Source organism: Nyctereutes procyonoides, unplaced genomic scaffold, assembly GCF_905146905.1.
Source record: "Nyctereutes procyonoides isolate TBG_1078 unplaced genomic scaffold, NYPRO_anot_genome, whole genome shotgun sequence".
Lineage (NCBI taxonomy): Eukaryota > Metazoa > Chordata > Mammalia > Carnivora > Canidae > Nyctereutes > Nyctereutes procyonoides.
The window spans coordinates 30,868,345-30,883,581 of record NW_026575131.1 but is presented as its reverse complement, the minus strand read 5'-3'; the positions used below and the strand labels follow the sequence as shown (position 1 = coordinate 30,883,581).

General features: G+C 38.3%; 1 protein-coding gene across 8 annotated transcripts in view; it reads right to left on the bottom strand.

Annotated features, from left to right (window-relative positions):
- The window catches only part of FHIT (fragile histidine triad diadenosine triphosphatase), a 1,388,110-nt gene that overhangs the window by 293,874 nt on the left and 1,078,999 nt on the right, over positions 1–15,237 (bottom strand). The window contains exon 2 of one of the 8 annotated variants that reach the window (XM_055344941.1): positions 12,278–12,340. The exons of the other annotated variants lie outside the window; for them this stretch is intronic. Within the exon in view, the coding sequence (XP_055200916.1) occupies positions 12,278–12,284 (7 nt within the window). The 5' untranslated portion in view covers positions 12,285–12,340. The remainder of the gene's footprint in view (positions 1–12,277; positions 12,341–15,237) is intronic. 8 annotated transcript variants of the gene reach the window in all.

Genomic DNA, 15,237 nt, shown 5'->3' with positions numbered 1-15,237 from the left:
GCCCATTAGTTCTCCACTTTCATGGACACTAGAACTTGTTCACAAATTTAGTAGGAGGGGGGACAGCAGGAATAAAAAAGACAAACAGAGCCTGCTTCTGCTTGACAAAGGACCCTTGAATGAGAAGCATCCTGATAGGAGGAAACAGAACAGGGGAAGAGGGAAGGAGGAAGGCAGGACATCACCAAAACAGAGATAGTAATGTTTATGGGTAGAAGAATATTTGAGCTCTAAAAAAACAGGCTTAGAGGCCTTTTTTGAATCAGAGATGTTCTTGAGAAATATGCCAAAAGTGAGACTAGGCTTACTGACGGACGCAAGCTTCCACTCCCACTCCAAGGCTTATTGCCATGCAGGGCGTAAGTACTTTAAATGGAACTTTGTGACTTGTTTATCCGACATAGTAACAGCTTTCTCAGATCCAACCATCCCTTTTATATATTACAAGATAACAAAAGGTTATGTGATTTTAGGAAATTGAGCATATAAACAGGGATATTTGCAACATATCCAGTGAATATTAAGTGCCCACTTTTACCTCCTAGAGCTTGATGTGCAAAGGTAACCAACTTAAACACCTCGAAGAGCTTGCATTCACATAGCGATATTTTGCTTAAGAATTTGTTGTATTCTAGGCAGCCTGGGTGGCTCAGTGGTTTAGCGCCGCCTTCAGCCCAGGATGTGATCCTGGAGATCCAGGATCAAGTCCCATGTCAGGCTCCTTACAGGGAGCCTCCTTCTCCCTCTGCCTCTCTCTCTCTCTCTCTCTCTCTCTCTCTCTGTGTGTGTGTGTCTTTCATGAATAAATAAAATCTTTTTTTAAAAAAATAATTTGTTGCATTCTAAAATGCAGGCACATTATAGTAATGTCCTCTGATTTGGGAAGGCTAATTCTGTCCTCAATTCATTGCAGAGGAAAAATAGTTTCACAGATAAAACAAAACAGAATCCATATGGTTACGTTGCCGGTCCTTGGGAGGCTGGTGGTTGCCCAGAAGGCTTCACAGGCCACTGCATATTGTTAAGCTTCTAACTGCTGGGGCTGGTGTTTCTCTCCTCCCTGTGCCCATTTTAACTATATGCATTTACACTTGCCACATTAGTTCCTAAAAGAAAACTCAAAATATATCATGTTCACTTTCAGAATTCTAGCTAGTCAATTCAAAGTCATGCTTTCTGAGAGTGAACCACTGAAGATAATGGACAAACCAGACAGCAGTTCACAAACTAATCTTTTTATGATTTTTAAAACTATACGTGTAATGAATTGATAGTCACCCCAGCTCTTGGGGTACATTTACTCTACGTGCACAGTGAAACTATGACAACCAGAGCACAGCATCCAGTCACAAGATCATAATAACAGCTAACATTTATACAGCAATTATTTTCATGCACTCACTTAATTCTCCCAATAATCCTACCAGGTACAATTACCATTCCTATTTCACAGGCCAGAAAGTTGCATGCTAAGAAGCCCAGGACTAGTAATTTGCAGAATGAATTTAAGGGACCAACCCATCTGACTTCAGAGTTCCCACTCTTACTGCTACACTGACTCTCCAGCTATTTTATTTTCAATATATTTTAAGGTGCAGGTGTATTAGGTTGCTAGGCCTGCCATAACAAAATAACACACGAGATGGCTTAAATAATGGAAATTTATTTTCTCACAGTTCTGGGGATTGTTAGTCTAACATCAAGGTGTGAACAGGTTTGTTTTATCTTAAGGCCCTTGTCTTTGGCTTGCAGATGGTTCTCCCTATGTATAAGCACGTCCCTGGGTCTCTGTGTCCTAATCTCTTTTTACAAGGACTGGATTAGGACTCACTCTAAGGACCTCATTTTAATTTAATTAGTTATATTTAAATACCTGTCTCCAAATACAGTCATAATCTGACATACTGAGGGTTAGGAATTCAATATGGATTTGGGGGAAACAAACTGGCCCCTTACATCACAAATATCGTAATAATGTTTCATAAAACACAATAGTATGTCAATTGTTGTAGTACCCCCTGGCTTCTAAGGGCTTAGTTATTTAAGGCCTTATTTTGCATTTCCCATTATCAAAAGGTTGTGAGAATGTGATGCTTAAAAACTATGTTTATCACAGGAGTGAAGAGACAAATGTTCTCTGATTTTTTTCATCATAATATCCTCTGATGACATCAGCTGTGTTTGGGAGTTGCCGGTATGATTCAGTTTGCTGTTCTAGAAGAAACTTCAACTGAGGTATTTGGAAATGTAATCATGAAACCACAATTGTGCATTAAAATTCCAATGCTGTCACTGTTTTGAGCACAGCTGATTCTCACTGGTCTTTTAAAAATATCTTTGAATACTTCATATTTTAAGAGCAGGTTTACAACAAAGGTTGTAATAACCCACATACCCTGTCTCGACATATGTGCAGCTGCCCCATTATCACCTCACCAGAGTGGGACATTTATTACCAAGGATCCTACATGGTCACATCATAATCATCCCAAGTGCATAGTTTACCTAGAGTTCACTGTTGGTGTTGGACATTCTGTGGACTTGAACAAATGTATAAGGATGTATATTCATCATGACAGTATGAATACAGAGTATCTCACCGCCCTAAAAGTCAACTGTGCTCTACCTATTCATCTCCTTCACTATCCCTAGCAACCATGGATCTTCTCATTGTCACCACAGTTTTGTCTTTTCCATAATGTCATATGGTTGGAATCATATAGTAGGTAGCCTTTTCTGACTGGTCCCTTTCACTTAGTCAAATGCATTTAAGACTACTCCATGTCTTTTCATGGCTTCATAACTCATTTCTTTGTAGCTCTGAGTGATATTCCATTGTCTGGATGTACTTCTTATTGCTTTTGTTCTCACCTTAGAACTGAGCTGGGTAAGCACCTTGAACCAGAGCACTCTAACAGTCTAGGTTGTACTTAGAAAACATTCAGTTTGCAGGTACCCTTCAGATACCCCCTTCCTAATCTCATGCTATCTCACCCTATAGATAGAAGTAGATTCTTTCCAAATATTTCCATGTATCTCATTATAAAAATGTATTGATTTTTTTGGTATATGTTCAGTTTATTTAAATGGTATTTTTCTATAAATCTTGTTCTTATTTTTTTCTTTCACCATTATATTATGGAAAACATCTATATAGCTTGCTGTAGCTCTCCATCTTTAGCTACTGAGTACTTGAAATGGGGTAATGCAAATGAGGGAGTGAATTCTTAATTTTAATTGAAATTTAATTCAATTTAAATTTAAAAATTGGTATCTTATTCTATTATTAGATCATTTTTAAGTATTTTTGGAACACCTTGAGTATGCAACTCTATTTTTTCAGCTGTACATTTTATGAAATTTAAACACAGAAATAAGGGTCAAGTATTTCCAATGAAAATTTAACATCTGATTGAGATATGCTATATCAAGCATGCACCAAATTTTGAAGACTTAGTACATAAAAGGAATGTAAAATATTCTAATCATTTGTATACTAACATGTCAAAATGATAACACTTTGGATATATTGGCTTAAATAAAACAGAATATTAAAAATAATTTCACTTATTTCTTTGTTCTTTTTTAATGTGGACCAACAAACTTGAAATAACACATAGGACTCACATTACATTTCTACTGGACAGTGCTGCTCTAGATTTTAATTTCACCAACTACTACACATTATCTTATCGTAAGCATATACTAAACTTCTCCTTTTCTATTCTCCTATTGACAGGTTAAGATAGATTGTTTCTAATTCTTTGTCATACCAAACAACCTCAAAATTCCTGTTTTCACACATCCTCATTGATACTTAATTTTCCCTGACTTTCTAATTTTTTTTAACCAACCTAATGGGGATAACATCTTTCATTTTAACAGTAACGTCTCTGAATACTAGTAACACTGAATATCTCTCTCAAAAAAAGTATTAGCCATTCAAGTCTCTCTTTCTCTACAATGTCCATTTATATCCTTTTCCCATTTAAATTTCTTAGAGTGTATCTAAGGATAAATATTTGGTCAGCTGTTATAAATATTTTCAATATTTTCTCTTGGTTTGTCCTTTATTAATTTTTCCATGGCTTTCTTCATTGAACACAAATCTTTAATTATTATTTAAATTCCTCTTCAAGTTTCATCTTATTTTAAGAAATCCTACCCCTACATGAAATTATAAAGAAATTTCATAAATTTTCTCCTCATGGTTTCATAGTTTCACCTTTCACATTTGGATCTTTTGTCCACCATGGATGTCTATCGCACTTACAGCAGATGATTCTCAACCATGCTGGCTGGAGTCGGGAACCTCCCCTTCAAGAACTGATCAAAGCTCTAAACTTTTTCACTAGAATGGAACATGTGCATCTAACACTGTGCACATAATTCCAGAGAGTTCTCAGACCTCCTATCCCAAGCTCTTTCACATATCCTCCTGGTCTGTGAAATCCAGGTAAATGATCTCTAAGTCTTATTGACTCTACTACCTATTCTAATACTTTCTATGGTTTTGTTCACCCTCTGTACTCCAGGTTATCTCATATTCTCAACTCACGTACAGCCTCCTTAAAGACAGAGACCTTGATTCAAATGTCTTGAAAATTTTTCATAGTATCTGGTATCAAGGAGTGCTCAATAAATAAACACCTCAGCAACTGGTATCTCATAAATTAGACTCAGAAGACTGTGCTTACTGACCCAAGGGTTAGTCGAAAGAGGCAGACACAGTTAATTCACCGATTCACCTGGCATTCACAGAGTTTGCCCGTTGTTCCAGGCCCTGGGCTAGATGCCAGAAAATCAACAAGGAAAAAGATACATTTTGTGCTCTCAGAGGGTTCCTAGTCCTTGGGGAAGGCAGAGGAGAAGCTATTAAAACACATGGCATAAATGCTTTGCTAGAGGAAGGAGAGGGATCTTTGGTACTGCATAGAAGGGAACGCTCAATGGAGCTTCTGAGGGTAAAGAAGAGTGCATTTCTCAGGAGGACCTGTGTTTTGGCAGAGACCCAGAAAATGTGGAGAAGGTAGACAGCTCACCTAAGAGTAGTAGGAAGGAAAAGAGAGTCTCCTGGAAACCACCCTGTGATTAATACAGTGAACCATGTAGAAGGCTCCTGATGCTCCTTCTGGGACTCCTAGGAATAGCAAGTGAGACACTCAGCAAGGCAACCAAGAAGATTGATGTTCACATACATGAGTCAGATCATATCTGGGCCCACTTACAGGACTGCCAGTTAACCTTAACTCTCATAAACAAAGAATGAATGAAATATATATATTATATATATAATATATATTTGAATGGAATATATATATAGGGAGGTATATACAGATATAAGAATTATATATATAATTGCTATATATATATATATATATATATATATATATATATATATGCCCCATGCAGTATTTGGGCCATCCTTGTGCAAACAAAGCACATGTTAGTTATCAAAGAGTCAAATTTAAGCGGATGCCCTGTGTTTTCACTTGCTAAAACTGCCTGCTGCACACTTAAATTTGCACTTAAAATATAATCCTCACATGACCTGGCTCTTCTCCCCATTTGCCATCCCAACTTAGTCTGTGTTCAGCCTTGCCTACCAAGCTTCAGGCTCAAGAAGCATTTCTGGGAGCAAGGGAGTGTGCCAAGCTCCATCCCACCTCAGCACCTTGGCTGTAGTGTCTGGTTCCCTTGAGATGCTTTTCCCTTGTCACTCTGAGCAGAGTTGTTTCTTTCTTGACTTTCACCTGTCAGTTCACCTGGCTCTAAGGCATCTTATGTGCCCTAACCACAAAATCTAAAGTAGGTTATGCCAATAATTTCCTTTAGATACATATATCTGCCAGCCCATATTTATTATTATTATTATTATTATTATTATTATATTATTTACTTGTTCGACTGTCTCCCTCACTGTAATGTTGAGGACTTCTGCCTTTTGCACCTTCATATCCCAAGCATTTAGCAATCTGCCTGTCACACACGAGGAAACCAACAAATCCTTATCAAATAAGAAACTGCTTAAGTTAGCATTCTCCTTGGGGTTTCCAAACCATGCATTTTGCCTGTATGTGTTACCATTCATCAAGATGTGTGCTGGTCAAGGTAAAACATACTGCCTACATAGAGAGGCTCTGCATGTGTTCAAGGAAAGATGGAGAATGCACGGATGGATGGATGGCCAAGACTCTCCCAATGTTAATGCCTCAGGGAAAAATCTCTCTAGGCATCTAAAACACTGGAGAAATCAAGTCTATGATTTGATGATGCTTCCTGCTTTTTTCCCCCCCTTTCCTACCTGTCACACCTAAGTCACAGCGCTGTTACTTAGGCTGTGTCTACTCAGACTTCTTCATCTCTTACCACTTTATCTCTGTCACTTTCCCTCCCTCAAACAACCTTTCCTGATATAAACTTGTATTTGCTTACAGGGCAAAAACCACCAAAATATAGAAGAAATGTTTTCTTAAAAAAACTATACACATATGTGCATACATACACAAGTAAATATTCCCTCTCAACACAATTGTTAATATAAATATATCCACGGCCCTAATCCAATTAGGCATTTTATACATGTGAATCAGAAATGATGTACACTATATCCTTCAAAGGGATAATTCTGAGGAAAAAAATACCACCCACATACACTTATTAAGAGAATAACAAATGTAATGATTTTGTTCAATCACTGAAAAATGTTATAAATATGAGCTATTATTACCCATAGCAAAATCAGTTTAACTTGATAATAACTCCACATATGAGTTATTTAGCTTTTTAATCATAAAATTTACAAAAGTTTTGGATCAGATTCAAATTTCCTTTTAGAACCAAATGACAAGTTTGCAAACAACAATTTGGAAGAAACAGGAACGGATGAAAGCAAAAGAAAGGAGAAAGGTTATGTAGTGTGAAATCATGTTAAATCACAAACCTACAGCAAATTCTAACATAGAACCTGGAAAAACACGTTATATGTGAGATAAATGAAAGTGCCAGGGTCAGATAAGAAAAAAAAAAGAAAATACAAGGTTTCTTCTGACAAATAAATGGCAGAACAAATGTAAATGCATCCTGGGATCCTGTCACCGATGGAATGATGCCTCTCTGATACACGAACCACCCCCACCCGGCCAATGCTTCTCAATGAGCATCATGGTTTTTAACTGATTGGGAACACTATCATGATGATGAAACAGGCAAGTCCACTTAATACCTTGACAGCTGTACATTTTTTCCACTAAAGATAACACTTAGAAATAGCAGGGCTTCTGTGAGATCTGTTTATTCACAATATCGAAAACAGCATGTACTGAGTGCGTGCTACGTGCCAGGTGCTTGTTGAGCACAGGACAAGAGTTCACAAGTGCTACCTCACTTTCTTTGTTGTTGTGATGGTGGCGGTGGTAGTTATTTGTGCCTTCAGATCTCTTTACACACTATGTCATTATGTGAAAAATTTTAAATCCCATCCTTCGCCTACCCACAATGATGACATTTCACCACCTGTCACTGGTGAGAAATACATTAAAAAAAAAAAAAAAAGCAAGGAACTGATGAAGTGAGAATGGATGCCTTTGCTGCTTATTCCAAATTCCCACTGAAGGTATCACATGCACATGTGTATGCACACACGTGTCTCCTTGCCCAGAGGGGACGGTTGCCTAACACCAGGAGGAAATAAAAAATATCCTGTCACGATATGATTCTCCACACAAGTAAGAAGAAGTGATGACCCCCCATTCCAGAGCACAGCCTTCTAAGTGTGCCACACTGAAACACTTTTCTCACATGAGGAGAGCAATACCCTCGACTATTTGGTATCTTTCTCTCCTCTTGACACTACAATGCTCCAACACACCGTCGGGGTTTTTCAGAAGGGACTGCATTGTCAGCTCCAGCTTGCAGCACAGAGAAGTGACATCTTGAGTGGGCCTCTCCTTGTCACTTTCCCCCATACTTTGGCACACACAAAAATGCCTGTCAAACACTATCCAACATACGTGGCTTCAAGGAGAAGAAAAAAAAATAACCACTTTACTATGAAAGACTCTAACTAGAAAAGGAAAAGAGATGCCAACTGACAAATGCACAGTGATAGGCTTTCTTCTTCCTTCTAATTCTCAGATTTATTCTGGAGGTTCCTGGCCAATTTCTGTGTCATAGAGATGGTGGTGTTCACAGCTCCAGGGCTTTAGCATTGGTACCAAGAAAAACTACAGCACATTCTAGAAGAGGAAAGATGAGGAAAAACCATCATTTGGGGGGCAGCAGCTACAAGGTGAACTCTGCAAACATTTAAGAAAAGTTCTTTGATTTTATTTAAGTGAGGGGACCAACATGTTGAAGAAGCAGGCTCATCATTATCTAACAGGGAAGCAAACTTTAGCTCAGAGAAGTTGAATGAGTTGCCAAAAGCCACACAGCCACCAATTAGAGGAGCAGGAAGTGGAACTTGGATCTGATTCCAAAGGTTCTGCTCACCCCCACGCACCACCAGCCCTTGCCAGGCAGCTCTGAAGATGCTGAACAAGGGCTCCTGAGGACTCAGACTCAAGTCAGCTGGCCAACATCGATATGTTGGATTGTGTTCAAATACTTAATAAGAAACACCAGCTGTCAGGTGTGGAAAGAGCCGCTCCAGGCACAACCAAATCACATGCATGTCCTCTAAAAACAACTTGTGACCAGCTCCCCTTTTTCAGGAAGCTATCTGAGAACACATCTCTGTAAGGGCCAATGGCATTACGCAGTTTGCGCATGCAGGGCTTCCTGGGGCAGGGTGGGGTGAAGGGTGAGCACACATATCTATATCTGCCTTACATCTTCAAGTTCAGCTTGGCTGTGACTCTCCTGAGACACATGGGGAGAACAAATCCTACAGTGGACTTTGCCCAGAAACGCCGGAGTCGATTAGAAAGACCACCAGGCTGCTTTCAGTTCTATTATTTTTTATTTATTTGGAACTAAAAGATTTTCTGCCTGAAAGTAACCATTTCATATACTGACGTTGAGCAACGGAGAGGAGGATATGGTGCTCTTTTTTTTTTCTCTATTCCTACCACCCCATCCCAATTCTATTGTTTGCAAGTTTTCAATGTGCCCAAAGGACCAGTAGTTAGACTCTAGGCATGCACTTCTGATTCCAGGGTATTAACAGAGGAGGGCGTGTGTTTTGCTCTGTTCTTCCAACCACCTCCCTTGCCTGATGCTAAAATGATGCGACCCCAGTTTGGTGCCATGCAGATGTGCCTGGCACCCTGATACCAGGAAAGCAGAAGAATTTTTTAAAGAGTCTTTGCTGGCTTGGCAGGGACACAGAAATTGCTTTTTATCAAAATGAAAAACATTTTTTTCCATGAGAAATAGCAAAAGCAGCTTAAAAGGGGAATAGGCATTCTTTGTCTTGGAAAAGGTGTTTTCAGCATGGTAGACAGAGAAGTGTGCTTTCCTTTCTCTCCTAAGATCAATCAGATCTGTGACACTAGCCACCCCCAGTTCATGCAACAGATACAAGGAGGGCTAAGTCCTAGAGGCCACTCCTTCCTGCCCTGAAGATCTTACCATTCTTGCCTGACCATTCTTAAATCCATGTCCTGGACAGACAAGCACCCTGTTTTGTTTTGTTTTTTTTTTCTTTCCTGCACTATGAAAAAAAAAACACCCATCCACTATTATGTACTTCTTCATTCTTGTCATGGATAGGGGTTTTCAAGAGTGGAGGAATGGGTAACAATGGGGAATTACTTTTCTGAACACTTACTATGTGCTAAGCCAGACATATCCTATGCATTATTCTACATAGACCACAAACCTTTAACAGGCATCATTATGTCCATATGGCAGATGATAAAGAAGAGGTTTAGGGGAGTTAATTAAAAATGCCAAAGTACATACTTCTAATAAGCGGAATGCTGCAAGGATCTGGAGCATCATCCCTGCCTGATCTTTTGCTTCTGAGCCTTCCCATGAGACCAAGTGGCATTGCCATACATTTCCTGCCCTAGAAAGCCTAGTGTAAAATGCTATTCTTTGAATAAACAACACATGGTATATTTACACAATGGAATATTATTCACCTTTAAAAAGGAATCAAATTTTGAAACATGCTACAACATGGGAACTTGAAAATATTATGCTAAGTCAAATAAGCCAGACACAAAAGCACAAATATTGTATGATTCCAGTTACAATGGGATAACTAGAATAAATTCATAGACACAGAAAGTACACAGAAGTTACCAGTGACTAGGGGGAAGAGGGGATAGGGAATAACTGTTTAATGGGTACAGAAGTTCTGTTTGGGATGATGAAAAAGTTCTGGAAATGGATAGTGGTAACATTATGAATATACTCAATGCCACTGAATGGTACACTTAAACATGATTAAAATGGTAAATTTTATGTTATGTATATTTTGCCACCATATCAACCATATTTCCCACTTTTCCCTTTTACAGAAACCACATCTACCCTGATGCCAAAGCTCTATCTTAGATCTAACTCTTTTAGTGGTAAAGTGATAGAAAATATTATCAATCCAGGCGCATCACGTCTAATCCACTGATTGCATCTGCTAAAAATACTGTGCTAATAAGGATTCTGAGGGTGTTTCCAGGTCCAAGTGGGATAAATAGCATGATGGACTTGTAAGGCCCTCTCACAAAGACAAAGAAACATCAGATAAAACACAACAAAATATTTTTAACTGCTCTTGGAAATGTGGATTGGGAAATACAATCCAAGTGGCAAGAGCTGAGGTAGAGAGAATATGGTCAGCCATGGGCAAGCTGATTTCCCAATGGCCTAGGAACCAAGTAAGCAAGGAAATCCAGATAGCTAGAAAGTAGAAAACAAGAGAGCTTTCCTATGACTATGACATTTGTGAGTGTGGGCTGCAGAGAGCTTCCTCAGCTCTTGATGCTTTCTCCTGCCAGTGCAAGACTCCATGCAGCTTTGCAATAAATCTCCCTTTCCCTCATAAAATTTTAGAATCTATTTCTTAAGTCTAAAGTAGTCTAACTTCAACAGGGCCTCAGTAGGTAGGGTGGTCATATAATGTGTCCTCCACAGAGAGCAATTTCAATTCACCAGCATTTTATTACAGTCCATGAGCTTTCTGTGCTTTGATAGACAACATGCCCAAATACATAGAGAGAAATGGGTAGTCTGGTTTCTTATTACTGGTAGAAACAGGACAATAGGAAAGTAGTATTTTTAACCCTGGGAACCTCTAGAACTTGCTTGAATCATAGATAGACAAAACTGACAAACACAATGGAAATTATAATAATCATTAAAAAATAAACTATGGAAACCCATCTTCTTGTTAGATAAAAAAGGTTTCTCTGGCAAAAAAATCCTTCAACTCAATCAACTTTCACACTAATAATCAAACTGAGCTGAATTTAGAACATAGAATCAATACTTGGGAACTAAAAAAAAAATATTTGGGGACAAATTAAGGATCACTAAATTCTCTGTTCCTGGAAGAGTAGAAAAAAAACTTTTTCAATATGCATCACCATAACATGGGATTTATTTCTAAGGACTTTCCCCTAAGCCCTGCCTACATGTAGTTTGTGTAATGATTAATCCTTTGTCCTCTTTTACATGTTAGAAATATTGGAATGCATGCTAATTGTTCTTGGTAAACTATTTTGTATAGTTTGTCTCATATCCTATCTACCTTGAATAAGCTACATGAAAAACGTTGCACATTTGGGAAGAAAGTAGCTTATGGGGAGAAAAATGAGATTTTGAATTATAAAGAATCAATACACAGTTGTCTTAGTCAGTTTTAGACTTTAAAAATGTAGTACCACTTTTTGGTCCCAGTGTGAAACAAAAATCAATTTTTTTCTTTTTCTTTTCTTAAACCGGAGAACACTGTTGAGTTTAATCATAAAGAAGAATCTTGTTTTGATTTCCTCTATCAATTATTTACTGAAAAATTCATTGTGTAATCCTATTCAGAATTTCAGAAACAGAGAGGCTTCTCATTTTTCAAACTGCAAATGAAGTTAGGGGATATAAGAAGGGGCTAAGATCTGGATGTATGAGCTCCTACCTCTGAATCTAGGGAAAAGCTTCTTGACTAGGAGCCAGATAATGATTGGTACATACATGATGGCTAAGTGTTGGCTGTCATGCGCCACTCAGATCCACAATCCCATTGAAACCTGTCACTTTCAAGAGTGCAAATAATAGGAGGGGAAAAGAGCACCAGAGTCGGACATTCTATAACAAGAGCCCAGTGGATTCCTACCTTTCATCTAAGAAACTTCAATGGTTTCAGAGCAGATCCGCAGATGCTACACAGTGAAAGAACCTATGCAAAAATCACAGGGAGAGTCTGGAGTAAGAGATAGAATGTGACGATCCCAGGCTTTGCCCTCCAACCTTAAGTCCACTTCACACAGCCTCTTTACAAAGTCTCTCTGAAAGCCCAACAGTTGCCACTCTGGTTTGAGACTTACTGCTGAAGAGTTAGTGTGTAGAGATGGATATCTGACTAAGCCAGGTTTCCTTTTTATATGCTTGCTTGCTCTCTCTCTCTCTCAAGAACTGAAGGTTTTTCACATTCCAAAATAAAATGCAAACCAAGAGCATTTTGTATTTTTGCATTTCGATTCCCTGTTTTGTCAGTGAGTAATTATAGCAAATAAAATATTGCAGCTGAATGTAAATTGTTAGACAACCAGATCACACCAGGATATTTTTCTTCCACAAGTTTTACATCATAGCATGTTAAATATTAAAATACTGCAAGTCAAGTAAACAGAGAAGGTTCTTTTGCACAAAGCATTAATTTTAAACAAACATTTCACTGTTATTTAGATCAGATGCTGGGAAACAAATGATGTTTTCTTTCAAATAAGGTGAATATATCATCTGGAGGAAAGTAGACGGGAGAATCACATAGAAATAAGGGCATTTGTCACACTAGAGATGACTATCCACCAGAACAGAAGAGAATTCAGGTGTAGAAGAAAAAGAAGAAAAGAAAGATTTACAAAAGGGAATTTGGAAAAGAGCAAGAAATGAGAAAGATTGATTTGTTCTTAGAAGAAAAAAAACGAAGATATGTCTCATGCCAGAAAAGAAACCCGAATTAAAGTAAGGCAGGCAGAGAGGAAATCAAATAGTTTCTGATACAGTGAATTTCAGATTTCTTAAGTAGTTACTGAGAAAGTAGAAGGAAGAAACATTTTCGTATCTCTGAAAGATTACCAATCAATAAAATACCAATCAATAAGAATTGACTGAGTACCTTATGTGTGTTCAGCAACAAAACAGGAAATTAGACATGGTCTTCTCCTGACACTTCACTATTTAGAAAAGAAAGTGTTCCAATAATGATAATGGGAATGTGTGTGTATTCTACATTGTGGAATTAGCATCTGTAACTCAAATTTTAAGGATACAGCTGATGACGGTGAGTTCGAGTTCCAGTCATAACACTATAATTTCATGAACATCCCCTGCTTTCCAAGCCCTGTTCTAGAAGCCTGATGTTGATGACACCCAATGTTTAAAACAATACATTAAGAATTATTCCTTTTAGATTACTGAAGAAAACAAGATTCGGAAGCTAAGTCACATATTACACAATGAATAAATGGTAGGGCCTGAATTGAACAAGAGTTATCTCATTCTCCCAAGGTCATGATTTTTCTTCTACCAAAGGACTGGATTTATCCTAAGAAAGCCCTTGGTCTATGAATCTTTATAGCCAAAAAACAATCAATGAAAATAGAAACAAAAACAAACAGAAATGTAGTATGAGAAAGGTTCTTTGTAGGGGAGATATTCCCAACATAACTAAAGCGATGAGACTGTAATGATATGGAGGATTTTTTTTTTTCTTTTAAAAATTTCTTGGGAGGACATGTATATGTTTGAAAGCAAGTCTCTCAAACCATCTCAGAGTTGGAGACTGGAAGGCATGGATACTATTGGCCATAGACACTTCACAGAAGGAAGCAAGTCTTTCTCACAGTGGTGAGAGAGCAAGGAAGGGGGCAAGGGGAAGGAGTACCAATCTCTATCTCCTCCAGTTTGCCACTAAAGCAAGCAAACAATAACAATAAAACACACACACACACACACAAAAAAAAAAAAACACCTGAATGGAGAAAGCACTCTAAGACACTCTAAGATACTTGGACAGAGGAACCAGAAAGACTTCCAGAAAGGGCAGAGAACTTTAAATTCTCGTGGAAAGTGGAATTAGGCGTTTGGGTCCATTATAGCTACATTTCCATAGGGCAAGGAGGCTCCTGTGGACATCTAGTTTATAGGACCAATTTTCTGGCAATATAGTAATTTTTTGACAATCATTAGATGAGTCTGAATGTAAGCAAAAATAATAGTCTTGCATTTGAACTATGTCATTATGTTGTATGAGATATCTGCAATTAAAAACAGAAAGTCTAGACAAATTCACATTGGTTGAGAATCGCCAGAACTTGGACTGTGTTTACTGTAGCTCATCAGCCTCTCTTCTAGACATAAGCCCAGAGTGATCACTAAATAGAATTAACCTAATAGACATTACACTCAATTATTTTTAGAAAGCTATTGAGAGATAAGCAATTGAAACTGGTGGGACAGATAAACAGATTTTTCTTCTACCTTTTGTTAGGGAAGTAGTTTAAGCTTCCCTAGATATTAAACATTTGGCAATCTCCTAATTGAATGTAAAATGTGTATACCTTTAAAACCAGCAAATTAATTGCTAAAAATTTGCCCTGCTCATCTACTTAAAATATATCAAAATAGGGACCTTGGGCAGGTGGCAGAGTAGGAGGACCCTGAGCTCACCTCTTCCCATGGACACATCCAGGCTACAACTACATATATTCCAACTCACTCTGAAAACCATCTGAAGCTGAGGAGAACAGCTTTTCTACAGCTAAAGTTATAAAGAGGGGGCCACATCAAGAAGGGCAGGAGCGGCAAAAACAAAGTTGGGAACCAAACTCCTGGTCTACATATCCACAGGTGAGGAGGTCTATCAGAGGAGTAAAGGGTTTAAGCTCCACATTGGGCACTCTTCACCCTGGGGATCTGCACCTGGAAGATAAACCCCCTTAGCATCTGGTTCTGAAAATCAGTAGGACTTAACTCTGAGAGCACCAGGGGGCTATGGCAAATTAAGACTCCATTCCTAAAGGGCCAATGCGTTGTAACAGCACAGAGGCAACAATGTGAAAAGTACCTGGG